Raw genomic sequence first — 25,445 nt, forward strand, 5'->3', positions numbered from 1 at the left:
AAGCCCTTTGGGGAGACAGAGAGAGAGTATGCCAGCACACACCAGAGCGCTATATAATACAGGGACTAACTGAATTATATCCCCTTATAGCTGCTATATATATATTACTGCACCTAAATTTAGTGCCCCCCCCCCCCCCTCTCTTTTTTACCCTTCTGTAGCTTGTAGACTGCAGGGGAGAGCCAGGGAGCTTCCTTCCAGCGGAGCTGTGAGGAAAAAATGGCGCCAGTGTGCTGAGGGAGTTAGCCCCGCCCCTTTTTCGGCAGACTTCTCCCGCGTTTTTGAAACTCTGGCAGGGGTATTAATTTACACCTATATAGCCTCTGGGACTATATATGGTGTATATTTGCCAGCCTAGGTGTGTAATATTGCCCTCAGGGCGCCCCCCCCCAGCGCCCTGCACCCATCAGTGACCGGAGTGTGAGGTGTACATGAGGAGCAATGGCGCACAGCTGCAGTGCTGTGCGCTACCTTGGTGAAGACCGAAGTCTTCTGCCGCCGATTTTCCGGACCTCTTCATGCTTCTGGCTCTGTAAGGGGGACGGCGGAACGAACATCAAGGTCGGGTCCTGCGGTCGATCCCTCTGGAGCTAATGGTGTCCAGTAGCCTAAGAAGCCCAAACTACCACCTGTTAGGTAGGTTCGCTTCTTCTCCCCTTAGTCCCTCGCTGCAGTGAGTCTGTTGCCAGCAGATCTCACTAAAATAAAAAACCTAAAATATACTTTCTTTCTAGGAGCTCAGGAGAGCCCCTAGTGTGCATCCAGCTCAGCTGGGCACAAGATTCTAACTTAAGTCTGGAGGAGGGTCATAGTGGGAGGAGCCAGTGCACACCAGTAGTCTAAAGCTTTCTTTATAGTTGTGCCCAGTCTCCTGCAGAGCCGCTATTCCCCATGGTCCTTACGGAGTCCCAGCATCCACTTAGGACGTCAGAGAAATACTCTGTGGTCAATACTTTCACCTAAAGCAGTGATTGTTGGTAGCCTGTTTTCCTTTTGTTATTTCTATGTCAAGACACAAGACAGACTATTTTATTTTCTCTAACGTCCTAAGTGGATGCTGGGACTCCGTAAGGACCATGGAGAATAGCGGCTCCGCAGGAGACTGGGCACAAAAGTAAAAGCTTGAACTAGCTGGTGTGCACTGGCTCCTCCCCCAATGACCCTCCTCCAAGCCTCAGTTAGATTCTTGTGCCCGAACGAGAAGGGTGCATGCTAGGTGGCTCTCCTGAGCTGCTTAGAGTAAAAGTTTATTTTAGGTTTTTTATTTTCAGTGAGTCCTGCTGGCAACAGGCTCACTGCATCGTGGGACTAAGGGGAGAAGAAGCGAACTCACCTGCGTGCAGAGTGGATTGGGCTTCTTAGGCTACTGGACATTAGCTCCAGAGGGACGATCACAGGTTCAGCCTGGATGGGTCCCGGAGCCGCGCCGCCGGCCCCCTTACAGAGCCAGAAGAACGAAGAGGTCCGGTGAAATCGGCGGCAGAAGACGTTCCTGTCTTCAACTAAGGTAGCGCACAGCACTGCAGCTGTGCGCCATTGCTCTCAGCACACTTCACACTCCGGTCACTGAGGGTGCAGGGCGCTGGGGGGGAGCGCCCTGAGACGCAATAAAAACTGAAATACCTTAGGATGGCAAAAGAAATACATCACATATAGCTCCTGGGCTATATGGATGTATTTAACCCCTGCCAGTTTTCCAGAAAAAAGCGGGAGATAGGCTCCGCCCCTTCACGACGGCCTTATCTCCTCAGCACACAAGCGCCATTTTCCCTCACAGTTCCGCTGGAAGGACGGCTCCCTGACTCTCCCCTGCAGTCCCTACAGAATCGGGGTAAAAACGAGAGAGGGGGGGCACTATTGGCAGCTAAATTATAAACAGCAGCTATAAAAGGGAGTAACACTTATATAAGGTTATCCCTATATAATATAGCGCTCTGGTGTGTGCTGGCAAACTCTCCCTCTGTCTCCCCAAAGGGCTAGTGGGGTCCTGTCCTCTATCAGAGCATTCCCTGTGTGTGTGCTGGGTGTCGGTACGATTGTGTCGACATGTATGAGGAGGAAAATGATGTGGAAGCAGAGCAATTGCCTGTGTTAGTGATGTCACCCCCTAGGGAGTCGACACCTGACTGGATGGTTGTATTTAAAGAACTACGTGACAATGTCAGCACTTTACAAAAAACTGTTGACGACATGAGACAGCCGACAAATCAATTAGTGCCTGTCCAGGCGTCTCAGACACCGTCAGGGGCGATAAAACGCCCGTTACCTCAGTGGGTCGACACAGACCCAGACACAGATACTGAGTTCAGTGTCGACGGTGAGGAGACAAACGTAATGTCCAGTAGGGCCACACGTTACATGATCACGGCAATGAAGGAGGCATTGAACATTTCTGACACTACAAGTACCACAAAGAAGGGTATTATGTGGGGAGTAAAAAAACTACCAGTAGCTTTTCCTGAGTCAGATGAATTAAATGAGGTGTGTGATAAAGCGTGGGTTTCCCCCGATAAAAAAGTGCTAATTTCTAATAAATTATTGGCACTATACCCTTTCCCGCCAGAGGTTAGGGCGCGTTGGGAAACACCCCCTAGAGTAGATAAAGCGCTCACACGTTTATCTAAACAAGTAGCGTTACCGTCTCCTGATACGGCCGCCCTCAAAGAACCAGCGGATAGAAGGCTGGAAAATATCCTGAAGGGTATATACACACATACTGGTGTTATACTGCGACCAGCAATCGCCTCAGCCTGGATGTGCAGTGCTGGAGTGGCGTGGTCGGATTCCCTGACTGAAAATATTGATACCCTGGATAGGGACAGTATATTACTAACTATAGAGCATTTGAAGGATGCATTACTATATATGCGTGATGCACAGAGGGATATTTGCACCCTGGCATCAAGAGTGAGTGCTATGTCCATTTCTGCCAGAAGAGCGTTATGGACGCGACAGTGGTCAGGGGATGCGGATTCCAAACGACATATGGAAGTATTGCCGTATAAAGGGGAGGAGTTATTTGGGGCCGGTCTATCGGACCTGGTGGCCACGGCAACGGCCGGAAAGTCCACCTTTTTACCCCAGGTCACCTCTCAGCAGAAAAAGACACCGTCTTTTCAAACTCAGTCCTTTCGTTCCCATAAGTACAAGCGGGCAAAAGGCCACTCATTTCTGCCCCGGGGCAGAGGAAGAGGAAAAAGACTGCACCAGGCAGCCTCTTCCCAGGAGCAGAAGCCCTCCTCTGCTTCTGCCAAGTCTTCAGCATGACGCTGGGGCTTTACAAGCGGACTCGGACACGGTGGGGGCCCGTCTCAAAAATTTCAACGCGCAGTGGGCTCACTCGCAAGTGGACCCCTGGATTCTGCAGGTAGTATCACAGGGGTACAAACTGGAATTCGAGACGTCTCCCCCTCGCCGGTTCCTGAAGTCTGCTCTACCAAAGTCTCCCTCCGACAGGGAGGCAGTTTTGGAAGCCATTCACAAGCTGTATTCCCAGCAGGTGATAATCAAGGTACCTCTCCTACAACAGGGAAAGGGGTATTATTCCACGCTGTTTGTGGTACCGAAGCCGGACGGCTCGGTGAGACCAATTTTAAATCTAAAATCCTTGAACACTTACATAAAGAGGTTCAAATTCAAGATGGAGTCACACAGAGCAGTGATAGCAAACCTGGAAGAAGGGGACTATATGGTGTCTCTGGACATCAAAGATGCTTATCTCCACGTCCCAATCTACCCTTCTCACCAAGGGTACCTCAGGTTTGTAGTACAAAACTGTCATTATCAGTTTCAGACGCTGCCGTTTGGGTTGTCCACGGCACCTCGGGTCTTTACCAAGGTAATGGCCGAAATGATGATTCTTCTTCGAAGAAAAGGCGTTTTAATTATCCCTTACTTGGACGATCTCCTGATAAGGGCAAGGTCCAGGGAACAGTTAGAAGTCGGAGTAGCACTATCTCAGTTAGTGTTACGTCAGCACGGGTGGATTCTAAATATTCCAAAATCGCAGCTGATTCCAACAACACGTCTCCTGTTCCTAGGAATGATTCTGGACACAGTCCAGAAAAAGGTGTTTCTCCCAGAGGAGAAGGCCAGGGAGTTATCCGAGCTAGTCAGGAATCTCCTAAAACCAGGCCAGGTGTCAGTGCATCAGTGCACGAGGGTCCTGGGAAAAATGGTGGCTTCTTACGAAGCGATTCCATTTGGAAGATTCCATGCAAGAACGTTTCAGTGGGATCTTCTGGACAAATGGTCCGGATCGCATCTTCAGATGCATCAGCGGATAACCCTGTCGCCAAGGACAAGGGTGTCTCTTCTGTGGTGGCTGCAGAGTGCTCATCTACTAGAGGGCCGCAGATTCGGCATTCAGGATTGGATCCTGGTGACCACGGATGCCAGCCTGAGAGGCTGGGGAGCAGTCACACAGGGACAAAATTTCCAGGGCTTGTGGTCAAGCATGGAAACATCTCTTCATATAAACATTCTGGAACTAAGGGCCATTTACAATGCCCTAAGTCAAGCAAAACCCCTGCTTCAGGGTCAGGCGGTATTGATCCAATCGGACAACATCACGTCAGTCGCCCACGTAAACAGACAGGGCGGCACGAGAAGCAGGAGGGCGATGGCAGAAGCTGCAAGGATTCTTCGCTGGGCGGAGAATCATGTGATAGCACTGTCAGCAGTGTTCATTCCGGGAGTGGACAACTGGGAAGCGGACTTCCTCAGCAGACACTACCTTCACCCGGGGGAGTGGGGACTTCATCCAGAAGTCTTCCAAGAGATGGTAAACCGTTGGGAAAAACCAAAGGTGGACATGATGGCGTCCCGTCTCAACAAAAAACTAGACAGATATTGCGCCAGGTCAAGGGACCCTCAGGCAATAGCGGTGGACGCTCTGGTAACACCATGGGTGTACCAGTCAGTGTATGTGTTCCCTCCTCTGCCTCTCATACCAAAAGTACTGAGAATCATAAAAAGGAGAGGAGTAAGAACTATACTCGTGGTTCCGGATTGGCCAAGAAGGACTTGGTACCCGGAACTTCAAGAGATGCTCACGGAGGAACCGTGGCCTCTACCTCTAAGAAAGGACCTGCTCCAGCAGGGGCCTTGTCTGTTCCAAGACTTACCGCGGCTGCGTTTGACGGCATGGCGGTTGAACGCCGGATCCTGAAGGAAAAAGGCATTCCAGAAGAAGTCATCCCTACCCTGATAAAGACCAGGAAGGATGTAACCGCAAAACATTATCACCGCATTTGGCGAAAATATGTTGCGTGGTGTGAGGCCAAAGAGGCCCCTACAGAGGAATTTCAACTGGGTCGCTTCCTACATTTCCTGCAAACAGGACTGTCTATGGGCCTAAAATTAGGGTCCATTAAGGTTCAAATTTCGGCCCTGTCGATTTTCTTCCAAAAAGAACTGGCTTCAGTGCCTGAAGTCCAGACGTTTGTCAAAGGGGTACTGCATATACAGCCTCCTTTTGTGCCCCCGGTGGCACCTTGGGATCTCAATGTGGTTTTGGGGTTCCTAAAATCACATTGGTTTGAACCACTCCCCACTGTGGAATTAAAATATCTCACATGGAAGGTGGTAATGCTGTTAGCCCTGGCTTCAGCCAGGCGTGTCTCAGAATTGGCGGCTTTATCTTATAAAAGCCCTTACCTGATTTTTCACACGGATAGGGCAGAATTGAGGACTCGTCCTCAATTTCTCCCAAAGGTGGTTTTCAGCGTTTCACGTGAACCAGCCTATTGTGGTGCCTGCGGCTACTAGGGACTTGGAGGACTCCAAGTTACTGGACGTAGTCAGGGCCCTGAAAATAAATATATATTTCCAGGACGGCTGGAGTCAGGAAATCTGACTCGCTGTTTATCCTGTATGCACCCAACAAGCTGGGTGCTCCTGCTTCTAAGCAGACGATTGCTCGTTGGATTTGTAGTACAATTCAGCTTGCACATTCTGTGGCAGGCCTGCCACAGCCAAAATCTGTAAAAGCCCATTCCACAAGGAAGGTGGGCTCATCTTGGGCGGCTGCCCGAGGGGTCTCGGCTTTACAACTTTGCAGAGCAGCTACTTGGTCAGGGGCAAACACGTTTGCTAAATTCTACAAATTTGATACCCTGGCTGAGGAGGACCTGGAGTTCTCTCATTCGGTGCTGCAGAGTCATCCGCACTCTCCCGCCCGTTTGGGAGCTTTGGTATAATCCCCATGGTCCTTACGGAGTCCCAGCATCCACTTAGGACGTTAGAGAAAATAAGAATTTACTTACCGATAATTCTATTTCTCATAGTCCGTAGTGGATGCTGGGCGCCCATCCCAAGTGCGGATTGTCTGCAATACTTGTATATAGTTATTGTTACAAAATTCGGGTTATTATTGTTGTGAGCCATCTTTTCAGAGGCTCCTTCGTTTATCATACTGTTAACTGGGTTCAGATCACAGGTAGTACGGTGTGATTGGTGTGGCTGGTATGAGTCTTACCCGGGATTCAAGATCCTTCCTTATTATGTACGCTCGTCCGGGCACAGTATCCTAACTGAGGCTTGGAGGAGGGTCATAGGGGGAGGAGCCAGTGCACACCAGCTAGTTCAAGCTTTTACTTTTGTGCCCAGTCTCCTGCGGAGCCGCTATTCCCCATGGTCCTTACGGAGTCCCAGCATCCACTACGGACTATGAGAAATAGAATTATCGGTAAGTAAATTCTTATTTTTTGTGCACTATGTACCTATAAATTGCCAAAATGGCTGCACAGACCTAAACGCTCCTTACGCAGCTTATACTGTGCAGTGAGCCTGGTCCTTGACGGACACTGTAGCTCAGTTACTTCAAAGGACAATCATTTGTCCTAATTGTTATGATCTCTAGTTATGGTCACTTCTAAGGCAGGTCTTAAGGTGGGTACACACTGGAAGATATATCTGCCGATTAATTGATCGGCAGATATATCTATGGACGGATCGGGCAGTGTGTTGACCATACACACTGCCCGATCCGTCGGGGACTGACGTCATGAACTGGGCGGGCGTGTACACACACCCGCCCAGTTCAGCTGTCAATCACCGCCGCCCACCGCAGCATGTCCGCCCCGTACACACAGCGACGCGCCAATATATCGGTAGATATATTGCCCATTGGCTGTGCTGCGGGGCCGACGCGTTACGTCTGTGAACGACGGAGTTCACAGACGTATCGGCCGTACACACTGGCCGACGGACCCGCGATATATTGGCCGTTCAAGAGAACGGCCGATATATATGCCAGTGTGTACGGGCCTTGAGTTTTATACTTCCTGGTGTCTGTCTGAGATGGCTACTTTAAGCAGGATGATTGCATCCTCAGGCTGTACAAACATTTGGCGGAGTACTGCACCTCCATCGATTTCGTTCCTGGTTCTGATCCACATTTTGAGGCTTTATCTCAGGAAATTTGTTAAATAAATCCTGTCAGGGGGGATGCTTCAGGATAGGAATAAGAAATAACTCCGTAGTCTAATTGGTTTCCACCTCTTCCCTCACGTTGGGACGATGTAGCGGTTCATGTTTCCAGGGTAATGCGTCTGTCTCTAGTACACAATATTGTCGCTTCAGATCCGATGCCTCACATTTACAGACCGTGTTTCTTTATCTTTTCACTGATGAAGACCCTGACCTGATGGAGGTTCCACTAATAATTAGTGGACGCATCCATCATGTGGTGTCCTAAGACGACTGTCTTTCCTAAAGTACAGTATGTGACCTTAAATCACCGCGGATTGACAACAGTGAGGCGGTTATTAAATTGGTATTCATTCTGACAGGAATATTCCTATGCCCTATCCTGGCTAATGCATGGATCTTAGAGCGGTTGCAGATTGCATAATGCAAGTTGTCCATTATTGTATAAGATGATCCTTTTCAAATTATCCATTGACAGATTGGGTCTCTGAAGCTCTATTCTCTGTCAGTGTTTTCTTGGATTCTATTTCTATTCAATCCTGCATCTCTGCCCTGTCTATGATGCCCATATATTCATTTTGATTGCGATTTGTGGAATTCCGCTTCCAAATCAAAGCGTGCCTTGCAGGCAGGAGCAAATAGCTCTAGCAGTAAGGTGTCTGCCTTCAGTATAACAGGTCATGGGTTCTCATTCTGAGTATGACTGCTAAGAAATGTGTTACCGTAAAATCTCTTTCTCTGAGTCCATCTAGGGGATGCTGCGATCCCTTCCCTTTTGTGTGGTTGATTGTTGGTTTTGTTTCCTCTCTCGGCTTTGTTAAACTTTAACTGAGAAGTACTTCCTGTGAACAGGGGGTTGATGGGAGGAGTTAGTTCTTTTCATAGCTTGTGCCAAACTCCATACTCGCACACTCTAACCAAAGTGTAAGTGCGCAGCGTCCCCCTGATGGACTCCGAGTGAGAGATTTTACGGTAAGTAAAAAATCCATATTTTCAAGGCAAGGAATCTCCTCCAATGTCTCCTGAACCCAGCAGAGTGCAGGGAATTTTTCTAAGATGCAATAAATAACTTCAGGCTCCTGCTTGATTCTATTGGCTTCTTTCTACATCACATCTCTGTTGCCTCACTAGCACACAGAAGCTGATATAAGAAGCCTCCCCCATAGGGACCCATGGACATTAGCATACACTGTGCTCAGACATTATGGGCCGGATTAACAATTGATTGCATAGCTGAATTGTTCCTGCACTGCATATGTGTAAATAAATGCATATGTTCACCTCACCCCTATGTAGAGCTCCTTTATCCGTGTGCTTTGTATAAAAGGTTGGTACACCCAACACAGGAAATCTGTAGAGTTAGCAGGTGAAATGCAGTAAACCTGATAATCCACTTTGATCTCTTTGCAGGAGAAAACATTGTCCGGGGGGACATAGAGTCTATCAAAAATCTCCTAGAAATATTTGATGGCTTGTTGGAATATCTGACAGAACAGATCAGCGAAGCTTCTTCCCAGAATGGTGGTGAGTCACAGAGACCTGCAGACTTGGATTGTACACTCTCTAACTGCTGCATCACAAGAACGTCTTCACTACATCTGGTGCACTGTCCTTTCACCCTGCATCACAAGAGTGATCCTTATACTTGTAACCATCATATATCTGTCTGGGTCCTCCACTTCCCTTCTTACATGTGATGCTCAAATGCCTTCTCACTCTGTGTATATATAAGTATTAATCCTATTCAAATATAGTGCAGCATCAGCGTCTGGTTGGACCATTTGAGTGAGGACTGGTGCAGAGGACAGAATCTCTGGAAGCCTTCCAGCATTACCAGATAGTGTTTTTTCTAACCCAGGAGGTAAACCCCACAGTGGCGCTCAGAATGTTCTAGTTACTACACAGTGGGGTTCCTCAAAATGTGTCTAATCCTCTTGGAGCTGAATTAGGCTTGATGGTGGAACTAGAACCAAGGCACAATGCTTTGGAAGTCTGTGATTTCCCCGCCCCAACCGCCCAGATTAATTTGTGTCAGGACCAAGATTCTCCGGTGAGACATAATTGTTTTAATCCATCCCCTGCATCCAGAGCCCTGCATCCCTAAGCCCTGCATCCAGAGTCAACACGTCGTTGCATAGTACTCTTTATCCATAGTAAGCAGAATTTAGCCAGTATAACAAGCAAAAATGTACCAAAAACGTAAGCAATACAAGGTGAAAAGCCTGTTGCTGGCAGCTGTTTCTCTCCTACAACAAGCTATAGCGCATTGGTGCACAATTCATACAGTCTGTGAGTGACTGTTTTGCCCAATTGGCACTGCAAAGAGGAGTCCATAATGACAAGTTACTAAGAACCAACAAAACCCTTGGAGCAGGATGGCAGCGTGATCCTATCCTGTTATAGCAACATAAGCTAAAATATACACCTGCTGGCAATCTACTGCTCTTTGTGATGAAAGTTGCTCTGATATGCTCGTGTCTCCTGAAATAGTACAGTAGTAAACATAAACTTAAAATAAAATAGGTATTTTCCTCCGTCATCCACTAGGAGACACTGGAGGCTGTAGACACTGGTGAGATAGACGGGTGGCTATTGGAAGTTGGGACTTTTTACTTTTTTCTTCTTTTTTTTTTAAAGTGTGCAGACTCCTCCCCCTCTATCCCCCATCCGCTCTAGGTGTTTTTTTTAAATGTCGAGGGAGCCGGTTACATTCTGCTGGGCTCCAGCAAACTTTGGCTTTTGGATAGGAACCTCAGGGAGGCCCTACGCCACATATGTAAAAGCAGGGGTCCAGGTTCACAAGTGACCTGAGGGAGTCAGGGGAAGGACTGTCAGGGCTTATATTGAAGAGCTCCTGCGATTGTCCCTACAGCTTGCCGCGCAACTGAGGTCTTGTGCTGGTTAGGTAGGACAGCGCGGTCCCCGCTGCTCCCCCCCCCCCTCCTCCTCCTGCCCTCCATTGTTCAGCACTGTTTATACAGCGCTCTGGGGAGACATGCGCTAGCAAGCTGCCGCTCGCACCATACTGTGTGCGGCGCGGTAGGGGGGGCTCCGGTGCACAGCGTTGTTTCCTCTCTCTGGGAGAGCTGCTGCGATTTACAAGTCATTACCTAAACACTGATGACTCTCACATGAAAATTATCCTTCAGCTGATGCTGGCAATGAGAAACTAATAGTACAGTGTAGTTTGGGGCTCTTATATAAACAAAGTCTCCCGGCATAGTGTTTGTGTGGGACTCTTGCCTTTCAGATTAGGCATTTATCCTTTCCTGCTCTTGTTTTTCTTCCTGTGACCTCTGAAAGCAAGACATTGGGTCTAACCATTAGTGAAATGGGTGTCCCATTTCAGAAAGGGTGTACAGGGCTGACCTCCCAGCTTATGCTCCCATGTATTCCTTGTAATATTTAAACCTCTGCTTAAATCAAGCAGTCTGTTATTTCTATTCACATATAGATGGCGGCGTTGTGGTCATTGGTAAATCGGTGATCACTCTAGATGCGGGGTGCCGATCGATGAGGAGGGCATATTTATATTTTAGTGGACCAAATTTTAGATGTGATTTATAGATGCTGTAGCGATACATCACGTCTACTATTTGGCCCTTACCCTGCACCTAGAGTGATCACTATATTTTATGTGTATTTGTTGATATTCTGTTGTTCATTGAGAAGATTTATGTTAATGTTTCACACCCAAACTATATATATATATATATATATATATATATATATATATAACTGTGTGCTAATTACGTTTCATTTCATTTGTCTAGATGATATGGAAAATTACAAAGAATTTAATCTGAGAAGGCAGCAAGAGGAAAATACCAAGGAGCATAAGGATGTCTTACCTTCCTCTACAGGGTGAGACTATCTGCCTGATTATTAAAGTCACATGTCCCCCCAATTTACTTATGAAGAATTATTTCTCTTACGTCCTAGAGGATGCTGGGGACTCCGTAAGGACCATGGTGATAGACGGGCTCCGCAAGAGACATGGGCACTAAGAAAGAACTTTAGGTATGGGTGTGCACTGGCTCCTCCCTCTATGCCCCTCCTCCAGAGCTCAGTTTACTACTGTGCCCAGAGGAGACTGGGTGCATTACAGGGAGCTCTCCTGAGTTTCCTGGAAAGAAAGTATTTTTTTAGGTTTTTTATTTTCAGGGAGCACTGCTGGCAACAGACTCCCTGCATCGAGGGACTGAGGAGAGAGAAACAGACCTACTTTAATGTTAGGCTCTGTTTCTTAGGCTACTGGACACCATTAGCTCCAGAGGGATCGGTACGCAGGTCTCGCCGTCCGTCCCAGAGCCGCGCCGCCGTCCTCCTCGCAGAGCCGGAAGATAGAAGCCGGGTGAGTATGAGAAGAAAGAAGACTTCAGAGGCGGCAGAAGACTTAAGATCTTCACTGAGGTAACGCACAGCAGTAACGCTGTGCGCCATTGCTCCCACACAGCACACACAAACGGCAGTCACTGTAAGGGTGCAGGGCGCAGGGGAGGCGCCCTGGGCAGCAATAAACCTTGTTTTCTGACAAAAGTGTGTGTGTGTGTATATATATATATATATATATATATATATATATATATATATATATATATATATATATATATATATATAGCTGGGCACTGTATATGTAAAGGGCCCCAGCCAGGATTTTTAGATATTTGAGCGGGACAGAACCCCGCCGCCAGCGCCATTTTCTCCACAGCACAGCGCTGAGAGGAAGCTCCCCGGACTCTCCCCTGCTTTTCCACGGTGAAAGAGGGTTTTGAAGGGGGGGGGGGGCGGCACATATTTGGCGCAAAATACATACAGCGCTATCTAGGTAAACATATTGTGTGTGTTTTTTCCTGGGTCATATAGCGCTGGGTGTGTGCTGGCATACACTGTCTCTCTGTCTCTCCAAAGGGCCTTGTGGGGGAACGGTCTTCAGATAAGAGGATTCCCTGAGTGTGCGGTGTGTTTGTACACGTGTGTCGACATGTCTGAGGTAGAAGGCTTTCCTAGGGAGGAGGAGGAGGAGCAAATGAATGTGGTGTCTCCGTCGACAATGCCGACACCTGACTGGATGGATATGTGGAATGTTTTAAGTGCTAATGTAAATTTATTGCACAAAAGATTAGACAAAGCGGAAGCTAGGAAACAGCCAGGGAGTCAACCCATGTCTGTCCCTATGTCGCAGTGACCTTCGGGGTCTCAAGCGCCCACTATCCCAAATAGTAGACACAGATACCAACACGGATTCTGACTCCAGTGTCGACTACGATGATGCGAAGTTTCAGCCAAAAGTGGCTAAATGTATTCGATATATGATTATTGCAATAAAAGATGTTTTGCATATCACAGAGGAATCCCCTGTCCCTGACACGAGGGTACACATGTATAAGGGAAAGAAACCTGAGGTAACCTTTCCTCCCTCACATGAGCTGAACGAGTTATGTGAAAAAGCTTGGGAATCTCCAGACAAAAAACTGCAGATTCCCAAAAGGATTCTTATGGCGTATCCTTTCCCGCCAACGGACAGGATACGGTGGGAATCCTCCCCTAGGGTGGACAAAGCGTTGACACGCTTATCCAAAAAGGTAGCGCTGCCATCCCAAGATACGGCTACCCTCAGGGATCCTGCTGATCGCAAGCAGGAGGTTACCTTGAAGTCCATTTACACACATTCGGGTACCTTACTCGGACCGGCTATTGCGTCGGCTTGGGTGTGTAGTGCTGTAGCAGCGTGGACAGATACCTTATCAGCGGAGATTGAAACCCTGGATAAGGATACCATCTTATTGACCCTAGGACATATAAAAGATGCTGTCTTTTATATGAGAGATGCTCAAAGAGACATTGGTCTACTGGGTTCTAGAATCAACGCTATGTCGATTTCTGCTAGACGAGTCCTATGGACCCGGCAGTGGACAGGTGATGCCGACTCAGAGGCATATGGAGGTTTTACCTTACAAGGGTGAGGAATTGTTTGGGGAAGGTCTCTCGGACCTGGTCTCCACAGCTATAGCTGGTAAATCAATTTTTTTTGCCTTATATTCCCTCACAGCCTAAGAAAGCACCACATTATCAAATGCAGTCCTTTCGGTCACAAAGAAACAAGAGAGTACGAGGTGCGTCCTTTCTTGCCAGAGGTAAGGGCACAGGGAAAAAGCTGCACAACACAGCTAGTTCCCAGGAACAGAAGTCCTTCCCGGCCTCTACAAAATCCACCGCATGACGCTGGGGCTCCGCTAAGGGAGTCCGCCCCAGTGGGGGCACGTCTTCGAATTTTCAGCCACATCTTGGTTTACTCACAGGTGGATCTTTGGGCAATAGAAATTGTTTCTCAGGGTTACAAGCTGGAATTCGAAGAGGTGCCTCCTCGCCGGTTTTTCAAATGGGCCCTGCCGACTTCTCCCCCAGAAAGGGAGATAGTGTTAAATGCAATTCACAAATTGTATCTTCAACAGATGGTGGTCAAGGTTCCCCTACTTCAGCAAGGGAGGGGATATTACTCAACCCTGTTTGTAGTCCCGAAACCGGACGGTTCGGTCAGACCCATTCTAAATTTAAAATCCCTGAACCTATACTTGAAAAGGTTCAAGTTCAAGATGGAATCGCTCAGGGCGGTCATCGCCAGCCTGGAAGGGGGGGATTTTATGGTATATCTGGACATAAAGGATGCATACCTTCATGTTCCTATATATCCACCTCATCAGGCGTACCTGAGATTTGCGGTACGGGATTGTCATTACCAATTTCAGACGTTACCGTTTGGGCTTTCCACGGCCCCGAGAATTTTCACCAAGGTAATGGCGGAAATGATGGTGCTCCTGCGCAAGCAGGGAGTCACAATTATCCCGTACTTGGACAATCTCCTCATAAAAGCGAGATCATGAGAGCAGTTACTGAACAGCGTGTCACTTTCACTGAAGGTGTTACAGCAACACGGCTGGATTCTCAATATCCCGAAGTCGCAGCTGGTTCCTACGACTCGTCTGACCTTCTTGGGCATGACTCTGAATACGGACCAGAAAAGGGTTTATCTTCCAATGGAAAGGCTCAACAACTCATGACTCTGGTCAGGAACCTATTGAAACCAAAACAGGTGCCAGTGCATCACTGCTCTCGAGTCCTGGGAAAGATGGTGGCATCTTACGAGGCCATTCCATTCGGCAGGTTCCATGCGAGGACCTTCCAATGAGACCTACTGGACAAGTGGTCCGGGTCACATCTACAGATTCATCAGTTGATCACCCTGTCCCCCAGGGTCAGGGTATCTCTCCTGTGGTGGCTACAGAGTGCGCACCTTCTAGAGGGTCGCAGGTTCGGCATTCAGGACTGGGTTCTGGTGACCACGGACACGAGCCTCCGAGGTTGGGGAGCAGTCACACAAGGAAGAACCTTCCAGGGTCTTTGGTCAAGTCAAGAGACTTGTCTTCACATCAACGTCCTGGAGCTGAGGGCCATATACAATGCCCTTCGTCAAGCGGAGACCTTGCTTCGCGACTTACCAGTTCTGATACAGTCAGACAACATCACCGCAGTGGCTCATGTAAACCGCCAGGGCGGCACAAGGAGCAGAGTGGCAATGGCGGAAGCCACCAGGATTCTTCGCTGGGCGGAAAATCATGTAAGCGCACTATCCGCAGTGTTCATTCCGGGAGTGGACAACTGGGAAGCAGACTTCCTCAGCAGACACAACTTGCATCCAGGAGAGTGGGGACTTCATCAGGAAGTCTTCGCACAGATTGCAAGCCAGTGGGTACTGCCCCAGATAGACATGATGGCATCCCGCCTCATCAAAAAGCTGCAGAGGTATTGCGCCAGGTCAAGAGACCCTCAGGCGGTAGCTGTGGACGCCCTAGTGACACCGTGGGTGTTCCAGTCGGTCTATGTGTTTCCTCCTCTTCCTCTCATCCCAAAGGTGTTGAGAATAATAAGAAAAAGAGGAGTACAGACAACTCTCATTGTTCCAGATTGGCCGCGAAGGGCCTGGTATCCGGATCTGCAGGAGTTGCTCGCAGAAGATCCGTGGCCTCTTCCTCTAAGACAGGACCTGTTGCAACAGGGGCCCTGTCTGTTCCAAGACTTACCGCGGCTGCGTTTGACGGCATGGCGGTTGAACGCCGGATCCTAGCGGAAAAGGGCATTCCGGATAAGGTCATTCCTAGTCTGATAAAAGCTAGGAAGAACGTGACAGCTAAACATTATCACCGTATATGGCGAAAATATGTTTCTTGGTGTGAGGCCAGGAATGCTCCTACGGAAGAATTCCATCTGGGCCGTTTCCTTCACTTCCTGCAAACTGGAGTGAATTTGGGCCTAAAATTAGGCTCCATTAAGGTTCAGATTTCGGCCTTATCCATTTTCTTTCAAAAATAATTGGCTTCTATCCCAGAAGTACAGACTTTTTTTTTGAAGGGAGTGCTGTATATTCAGCCTCCTTTTGTACCTCCGGTGGCACCTTGAGACCTTAACGTGGTGTTGAGTTTCCTTAAGTCGCACTGGTTTGAACCACTTAAAACGGTGGAGTTAAAATATCTCACTTGGAAGGTGGTCATGTTGTTAGCCTTGGCTTCGGCTAGGCGAGTGTCGGAATTGGCGGCTTTGTCTTGTAAAAGCCCATTTCTAGTTTTCCATATGGATAGAGCGGAATTGCGGACCTGTCCTCAATTTTTGCCTAAGGTGGTATCATCTTTTCATATGAACCAACCTATTGTGGTGCCTGTGGCTACACGAGACTTGGAGGATTCCGAGTTCCTTTATGTGGTCAGGGCTTTGAAAATTTACGTGGCCAGAACGGCTAGAGTCAGAAAAACAGAAGCTCTGTTTGTCCTGTATGCAGTCAATAAGGTTGGCGGCCCTGCTTCAAAGCAGACTATTGCTCGCTGGATCTGTAACACGATTCAGCAGGCGCATGCGACGGCTGGATTGCCGTTACCAAAATCGGTCAAGGCCCATTCCACTAGGAAGGTGGGCTCGTCTTGGGCGGCTGCCCGAGGGGTCTCGGCACTACAGCTGTGCCGAGCTGTTACTTGGTCGGGTTCAAACACCTTTGCAAAGTTCTATAAGTTTGATACCCTGGCTGAGGAGGACCTCCTGTTTGCTCAATCGGTGCTGCAGAGTCATCCGCACTCTTCCGCCCGTTTGGGATCTTTGGTATAATCCCCATGGTCCTTACGGAGTCCCCAGCATCCTCTAGGACGTAAGAGAAAATAAGATTTTAAACCTACCAGTAAATTTTTTTCTCGTAGTCCGTAGAGGATGCTGGGCGCCCGTCCCAAGTGCGGACTACTTCTGCAAGATTTGTATATAGTTTTGCTTACATAAGGGTTATGTTATTGTTTTCATCGGTCTCCGACTGATGCTATGTTGTTTTTTCATACTGTTAACTGGATAGTTTATCTCAAGTTATACGGTGTGAATGGTGTGGGCTGGTATGAATCATGCCCTTGGTTTAACAAAAATCCTTTCCTCGTACTGTCCGTCTCCTCTGGGCACAGTTTCTCTAACTGAGGTCTGGAGGAGGGGCATAGAGGGAGGAGCCAGTGCACACCCATACCTAAAGTCTTACTTAAAGTGCCCATGTCTCCTGCGGAGCCTGTCTATCCCCATGGTCCTTACGGAGTCCCCAGCATCCTCTACGGACTACGAGAAAAAGATTTACCGGTAGGTTTAAAATCTTATTTTTTTCTTATAGTAGGAGGCTCTGAAGTAGGAATGTTTTTCCATGTACTCCTTCATCCACTAGGGGACACTGGAGATTTTTAAAGCTCTGCTACTGTTTGTTGGATAGTTGAATAAGTTGTTGTTGTGTTTGTTTTGCTTCCCTTTTTTTTTTTTTTTTTTTTTTTTTTTTTCTTTTATGCTTTTTTTTTTATTTTTTATTATTTTTTATTTTTATTTCATTTTGATGTGATACTGTTTTGACTGACTGAGAAGGAATATAGTTACTGGTACTCAAATCAGGCAGCCTCAACATAGATTGTAAACTCCACTGGTTCAGGAACTGATGTGAATGGGCAAATATTCTCTGTAAAGTGCTGCGGAATATGTGTGCGCTATATAAATAACTGAGTGTGTTCTTTGCAGGTCTCTTTCCTTTGACAACATTGCAATTTCCTGGGAAGTGGACGGGTCCGAATCCACAGCTGAACTCATTCGGCTTGGAGACACCGCTCACACCTTTACAGTGAGAGGTGAATGACGTATCAGATAGGTTGCCCCTTTCCTGTACATTCCCTGGAAATCTAAAAATAAATGAAATATACAGTATATAATATAGAATTTAAATGACGGTGGCACTCGGAGACTGTGTAGCTAGTAAAACAAGCAGTGTTTTAATTTGTGATGTTTCGGAGAGCTGGTCCCCTTCAAGACAAACATAAATGAGTAACGCAGTGATGCACCTTAAATCCCCTGCTGTCCACAAGCTCCTTCTAACGTTCTTGATGTGGAACTCTCAAGTAGGTCAGCAGTGGTCTCACTGCACTAGCACACACCTGTACTGGCTAAGGACACCACTCTGGACCACCTGGGTGTGAACTATCAATCACATGACTGCTTTGGTAACCGTATAGTCAACATGTGCAATATAAATATATTAATGCAAAAAAAGATATTAAAAAAATAACATAAAAAATATATAAATCTAATAATGGGCCGATAGAAATATTTGCTGTAATAAGTATAGCTGTAGAGCTATTCAGCAAGCAGTCTCCTATTTAATGCATGTACAGAAATACTAACATTTAATGCACCCTATGTTTAACGATGAACAGACACTGTAAAATAGAGACAAATTATGCAACAATGTTACTTAATGTTCAGTTTTGATAAAACAGGAAAAAAGCAAGAGACATGTTACAGATATGACTGTTACTTAAAATCCAAAATACAGTTTTATAATTAGCGACTTGTTATGTCCCCTGGGGCATAAGGTGTACAAAGGAAGAGAACCACCTTGACTCCAATTGCAATAAACTTTTGGACCGGTCTTTCCCATGCATTGTTACACCTTCATTACCAAGTAATAGACCAAGTTCCTGTATCGGTGTGTCACTCATTTGTGTGTGTTTTGAAGAAGGGTGCATACACACTTGCCGAGAACATGAGTGACGTCACTCATTTTCTCGGCCAGTGTGTATGGCGCCAGCGAATATCAATGCGCGGCCCCACGGGTCGGCAACGATTGTCACTGTCGGCAGTGCATGTATCTCAATCTGGACGGTCGTCCAGGAGCTGCATGCACGGTCGGCGGCTGCGTGACATCACTGAGCGATATGAGCAGTAATTTCGCTCATTGTGTATGGGTGGCCGCCGACAGCCCGGCCCTGGAGTGGAACACTAGACGACGCTCGTAGAGTGACGTCATCTAGTGTGTATGGACCATAACTCTCTGAAACAACACCACTGGGTTTACCAGCTACACAGGTTCCAAGTGGCACCTTCATTTGAATCCTGCATTTGGGGTGATCCAGCCCCTTAGGACGGCACTGGAGCAAACAATCCTGGCATCAATCCTTTGGAGTGCTGGACTTCTTTTCTCAGTGTGTGCGTGTGTAAAGAAAAAAAATCTATATAATATTATTATTATTATTATATTATATATATATATATATATATATATATATATATATATATATATATAATTTTTTTTATGTTTTTTATTATTATAAATTGTACATTTCTTTATTTACTATGTGATTGCAGGCTCGGATTTAGAAAGATTAAGGCAGAGGGACGAGCGGTCTATTACATTGCAACCTGCCAAGATTGTTAATGATCCTAGAGCTTCCATATCTCCTCCTTCTATATCTACTTACAAGGAGCCCATCCACTGTGAGTAACATACTGCAAGCAAGGAGAGGGCTGTTGTGTGTGTGTGTGTGTGTGTGTGTGTGTGTGTGTGTGTGTGTGTGTGTGTGTGTGTGTATTAGTAATTTAATGTATGTGCACTTAGATCAGGTTAGTTTGTGTTATTTAATAAAAATATAGATATTACTGTATTTATTTAGTAATCCTTCCCCAGGTGTCACAATACAGTTTTCTCCTCTGTCACACATCTTTTGTGTTTTCCAGTAGGCCAAGCTAGAACGCAGACACCAGAGCATCCTCCGGCAGCCATCCCTTTAAATCGTCCATATCAGCCCAAGGCCAGCAGGCCTCTCGCGGTCAGCCGGGATGTGCAGGCTTCTGTAGGCGGTGAAAGTCTGGTGAGAAGCAAGAAGCCTCCCCCTGATATTAATAATGATCCAGACATCACCAGCTCTGCAAGTGAAGGTAAATTATGTGTGGCCTTATTGTATTTTTTACTGGGAGGTATAATAGAATAATGTGACTTGGCCATAACATTGCTTCACCGTCTGTCTAAATCAGTGGTCTCCAACCTTAATTGGGGTGTGAGCTACTTTCGGAAAATAAAACCTCTGAAGGAGCTACCCCCTCCCCCAATGCGCGTGCGTTCCTGCAAAAGTGGGTGTGGCCTCACAACTACAAGTAATCCCCCCCCCGTGTAGTGCCAGATACACAAATAATGCCCCTCAGCAGTGCCAGATACACAAATAATACCCCACCAGCAGTGCCAGATATTCAAATAATAGTTCAGCAATACATAGTCTGTAAAGGAATAGGGTTACTTGCAGGGCCCGATTTAAGAATTGTGGGGGTCCCGGGCAACAAACTTGTGGGGATTTTTATTAATATGATTGCATTACATGAAAAAATGTATAAAAAATATATGTAGTTGAAGGGCTGTGTTTGGAAAGGAGGCCGCATGAAGGGCTGGGAGTGTTTTTGTGTAGTCAGCATAAAAACCACATGGAGGAAGTGCAGGCACTTCCCTGTCATGCCAGGATGCTCACCATACTCTGGTTCACTTCCTCTGCCCATCGCAATACCATGGGAAGAGAGCGGTGGCAGTGAAGGGACAGCATCAGGGTACTTGTAACCAAAAGCACATTAGCCAAACGCTCTTGGAGCTGCGGACAGCCTGTAGCACAGAGACAGCCTTTGAAGGAGTGCTGAGCCTTGTCTGCTTTCAACTCATAGGCCGCTACTGCTTTGGAGGGGGGCAGGGGGCTGTGACTACACACAAATGAGTGGTGGAAGAGAACTGGAGAGCAGGCAGCAAAATGCTGTCCTTAAACTCCTCCCCAATAATCCGGCGCTGGTTACTTGATTCAGAAAGCACACTGAGCCTCTAACATGCAACAGAATGGGGGCTTGGTCAACATTTACCATAGACCTAGAACTATTAGTCATTAGGATGATGTGCAGATCTGTGGAATCCTCACACATTATGATCTCTTGAAATTAAATACTCATAATAGTGAATATGTGCATAGTTGGTGAGTGTCATGTGTTATTTTGCAAATTAATACGGAACCAATTAAAGTTCATTTTTGTAATGTTTGCTTGGATTTTAGATTTCATGCAATTAAACCGAAACTAAATTTAGTTTGATATGTTGCACTGTAATGATATGGACAGATTTAGTGACTTCATTTCTTTTTAGAGTCCAAACCACTGAAATCTCTGGCAAGCAGGTCCCTGGCAGAGGTGGGCCATGATATTGCTACAGAGGTGAGAGAAATACCTAGCTTCCGAGGGGTTAAATGGCAGACTGATTATCTCACTAAAGATAAATGTAAAAATTCTTTATAGCCCACAATAGCAACAGTGGTCTCTAGTTATCTGAAATTGTAGAACCTCAGTGGCCATTTTAAAGGACCACAACCCCAATATAGAATTTTTCAAAAATATGACAGTAAATACTCTCAAAACCAAGCTACAGTGGCATGTCACAAGTTTTCACCTCCTCAGTCCATCCTACCTCTTTATGGCAGTCATACCTATTGGACAGCTGAGGCTTAATATATTTAACCTTCTGGTTCATCACTGTTACGGGCCTATTTATCAATGAGTGTTAAAATACGTTGTGAATGATAAAACTTGTTGCGTATGATAGATGGTGCTGCAGCCAATCAGCTCACAACTGTTATGTGCTTGAAAAATGACGAGCTGATTGGCTGGAAGTTTTATCACTTGTTGATAAATGAGCCCTTAGTTTCTTAATTTATGAATTAACTAATCTATACTGTTGTTGTGTTTCCCCCCCCCAAATCTGTCAGTCACTCTGTATTCATTCAGCTAGTGAAGAACCAACCTCCTTTTTAATATAGCAACCTGCTGCAGTGGAGTGAAACGGAGCCTTATTTGATTTAAAAATGAAACTGTTGGTAATAGACTAGTTTTATATTATTCACAAGTAAAGACTTGGGGCCCGTTAAACAATGAGTGTTAAAACTCGTGAATTATAAAATTCGTTGCATATGATAAATGGTGTTTCAAACACATGACAGTTGGGAGCTGATTGGCTGGAGCAACACTTGTTGGTAAATAAGCCCCTTGGTCTTTAAGAAGAGCTTTGTAGTTGTAATCTATTTTAGCAAAAAGATTCCTATAAAAGGATTTGAATCCACTTGGGGAGAGGGTCTGGTCATGTTTGGTTCTGTAATCGTGTACTGCTGCTTTAATTTGTATTGTGTTTTTTTTTTTTTTAAATAAAGGTCCCTTCGCTGCATTTGGGACAAAAGAAAGTTGCATTTCACACCGAGCCCGATGTCCGCTTAATGACCCTACAAAGTACTTTGGGTGAGCATGGTGACTGGGCATTGACCAGCGAGGAAGGAAAAAGTGCACAGCCTAACTCCCCAACTCTGCAGCTGACAGATGAACACCCCTCCCGGGGCTCGGAGTATTCCCTGATAAAGTGAGTAGCAAATATCATGGGAATGCTGCATAGATATCAATATTTATTTATTTATTTATTTTTTATTTTTCTCTTATGTCCTAGAGGATGCTGGGGACTCCGTAAGGACCATGGGGATAGACGGGCTCCGCAGGAGACATGGGCACTTTAAGAAAGACTTTAGATCTGGTGTGCACTGGCTCCTCCCTCTATGCCCCTCCTCCAGACCTCAGTTTGATACTGTGCCCAGAGGAGATGGGTGCACTTCAGAGAGTTCTCCTGAGCTTCCTGACAGAAAGTATATTTGTTAGGTTTTTTTATTTTCAGGGAGCCTGCTGGCAACAGACTCCCTGCATCGAGGGACTGAGGGGAGAGAAGCAGACCTACTTCTGTTAGTTTCAAGGCTCTGCTTCTTAGGCTACTGGACACCATTAGCTCCAGAGGGAGTCAGAACACAGGTCTCACCCTGGAGTTCGTCCCGGAGCCGCGCCACCGTCCTCCTCACAGAGCCGGAAGATAGAAGCCGGGTGAGTATGAGAAGAAAAGAAGACTTCAGAGGCGGCAGAAGACTTCATGATCTTCACTGAGGTAACGCACAGCAGTGCAGCTGTGCGCCATTGCTCCCACACACCTCACACACGGCAGTCACTGTGAGGATGCAGGGTGCAGGGGGGGCGCCCTGGGCAGCAATATAAACCTCATTTTTGGCAAAAGAGATATATATACAGCTAGGCACTGTATATATAAAGAGCCCCCGCCAGTTTTTATTATATTTCTCTTTCATCCACTAGGGGACACTGGAGTTCCTCTTAGACATTAGGGGTGTGAAGCCTGCAACCGGAGATGTGGCACAATCTAAAAAAATTTGCATTGTCTGCACAGCCGGTTCCTTCCCCTTCACGCCCCTCATGCCTCCGTTTTGAAAATTGTGCTGGAGGAGTAGCACGTTGGAGCACTGAGCTCCTGACTACAAAGGATTGCAGTGACTGCGTCAACCTAATAAAAGGGGGACAAAGTCAAAATATTATTAAGAGACAAAGATCCCTTTTGAAGGGAACGGCATCTCTCATCAGGAGATCCTCATGGGTAACTGTGAGTACTGGTTGATATCAAAGGGCCCTAGTATACAGCCTAGCTTAACTGGCTGGGAAAGGGAACTGTGATGCAAAGAAAGCTATCACAGGGTTCAGCAGAAGTTTTTTTTATTTACACTGAGGCACTGAGTTATACAGTGCTTACATAGAGTATCTTGTTTGGCAGCGTCAGGGCTCCCTTGGTGAAGGGAACGCTCTGAGCACTTTACACACAGAACGGCCAGTGCTGAGCGCGATAGATAGCGCACACGCTGGCCGGGTGAGTCACCGCCGCTGCACAGAGGGAGAGCGGTACTCTCTCCCGCTGACAGACACTAAGACTCCAGGGGCGGCCAGCGCTGAGCGCGATAGAGAGCGCACACGCTGGCCGGGTGAGTCACCGCCGCTGCACATCACTCTCCCCCGCTGACCGGCGCCGCGCTGGGACCGAAGAAGCGGCCACGCGCGCGCGGGGGCTGAAGGAGAGAGGCAGCTGCGGGGATCGATGAGGTAAAATACAATGAAATTTACCTCAGACTTATTATATAGGAAAGAAAAGGGGTTTTGTAATAAAGGAAAGTTTAATAGCGGCCATTTTTATTTTACAAATAGGCGCCAAGATGAGGGGCAGGGATCAGCCCACCCCCTCGGGTCATTAACCTATAGGCAGTCAGATGGGAACTTTAGCTGTAGTTGGGGCTCCCTCTGCTGGACAATTGTAGATAGAGTGTTTATCTATATGTAGAATAGGAATGAGGATCTCCTGAAATGTATTTATTTATATATGTATTTTCAAGGACTTCTACTCAAAGATCCTGACGGAAATACTGAAGGACACGGGACGACCCTACATCGCTGATGATTGACAGCTGGGTCTGTGAAGTTTGCAAAACAGGCTGGTGTTAGGAAAGAAAACTATAGTTAAAAAAAAAAAAAAAAAAAAAAAATTATTAATTAATTTGTTTAAGTTTAGTTTTGTCCTCCCTTCTACATAGGAAGGGAGAAGGTTTTTACAGCCGGTTTCAACCACTTCACTCCCGTCTTTAATACAGGCTCTCTCTTCCTGTTGTAAAGGGTGAAAGCACTGTTTAAATTGTTAAATAAACGGGTAAACATGTCTAAGGCAGCAACCAAGACATCTAAGACCTATTATGTGTGTACGAAGTGTAACAAGAAAAGCACTAGGGTTGGCAGCTCCGGGGGGTGCGACTCCTGCTTAAACAGGGACGCACAGTCGGGGAGCAGTACTCAGTCTAGGTCGTGGGAGGATATTCTTACGGATAGAATATCCAAGGAAATGGCGGAATCACGCAAGCAACAATCAGTGGGCTGCGGGATTCTCAAAAACGATGGAAGAGTTCCTCATTAAATTAACGCCGCCTGCACAAGCAGACACGAATGTGCGCAAGGCAGTTAAAAGACCCCTTCTTGTGGTTCAGGTAACAGAGGAAGAGGATGGTCTTATTATGGATACGGAGGAAGGTGAGTTAATTGAATCTAACCTGGACGCCGACTCTACGGAAGAGGATTCGGCAATCTCAGGTATTGACTCCTTAATTGATGCAGTTAAAGACATCCTAGACTTTAAGGGAGAAGAGATTAAGGAACCTGAGGAATTCGACTTATTCGAATCCCAGAAACCACGTTCAGCAGTGTTTCCCATTCCTAAATCTCTCCAGGCTCAAATGGAGGAGGCATGGAAATAACCTGATAAACGTTTTCAATTCCCAAAACGATTTCAGGTAACGTACCCTTTACCTAAGGGGGTAATGGATAAATGGGAGAATCCACCGGTAGTGGATGCTTCCCTAGGAAGATTATCAAAAAAGACAATCTTGCCGATACCTAATGTAACGACTTTAAAGGATGTTTCAGATCGTAAAGTTGACACAGCTTTAAAGTCGATTTTTGTAGCAGCAGGTGCGGCACAGAGGCCTACACTCATCTGTGCTTGGGTTAACAAGGCCATGGGAGCATGGGCCAGCCGTATTATACAGGCTATTGAGGAGGAAAATAGCCTGGAAGAGATCACTCAAATGGCGGAACACATTCGAGAATCAGCTTCATACTTATGTCGGGCATCTAAGGATGCCAGTAGGATTGCTTCGCGCATCGGCCATATCGGCAAGGAGAATTCTATGGCTCTGAGATTGGCAAGGAGATTCTGACACCAAAAAGGCAGTGGAAGCTATTCCCTTTGC

The 25,445-nt window shown here is 46.6% G+C and overlaps 1 protein-coding gene across 2 annotated transcripts in view; it reads left to right on the forward strand.

The window, feature by feature from the left end:
* CEP95 (centrosomal protein 95) overlaps positions 1 to 25,445 on the forward strand; it is a 111,799-nt gene that overhangs the window by 37,632 nt on the left and 48,722 nt on the right. The window contains exons 4-10 of one of the 2 annotated variants that reach the window (XM_063960805.1): positions 8,842 to 8,955; positions 11,205 to 11,295; positions 17,512 to 17,618; positions 19,132 to 19,260; positions 19,501 to 19,701; positions 20,936 to 21,003; positions 21,990 to 22,192. In XM_063960805.1, coding sequence (XP_063816875.1) covers positions 8,842 to 8,955; positions 11,205 to 11,295; positions 17,512 to 17,618; positions 19,132 to 19,260; positions 19,501 to 19,701; positions 20,936 to 21,003; positions 21,990 to 22,192 — 913 coding nt within the window. The remainder of the gene's footprint in view (positions 1 to 8,841; positions 8,956 to 11,204; positions 11,296 to 17,511; positions 17,619 to 19,131; positions 19,261 to 19,500; positions 19,702 to 20,935; positions 21,004 to 21,989; positions 22,193 to 25,445) is intronic. The other variant, XM_063960806.1, reaches the window with a different exon arrangement.

Source organism: Pseudophryne corroboree, chromosome 3 (assembly GCF_028390025.1).
Source record: "Pseudophryne corroboree isolate aPseCor3 chromosome 3, aPseCor3.hap2, whole genome shotgun sequence".
NCBI lineage: Eukaryota > Metazoa > Chordata > Amphibia > Anura > Myobatrachidae > Pseudophryne > Pseudophryne corroboree.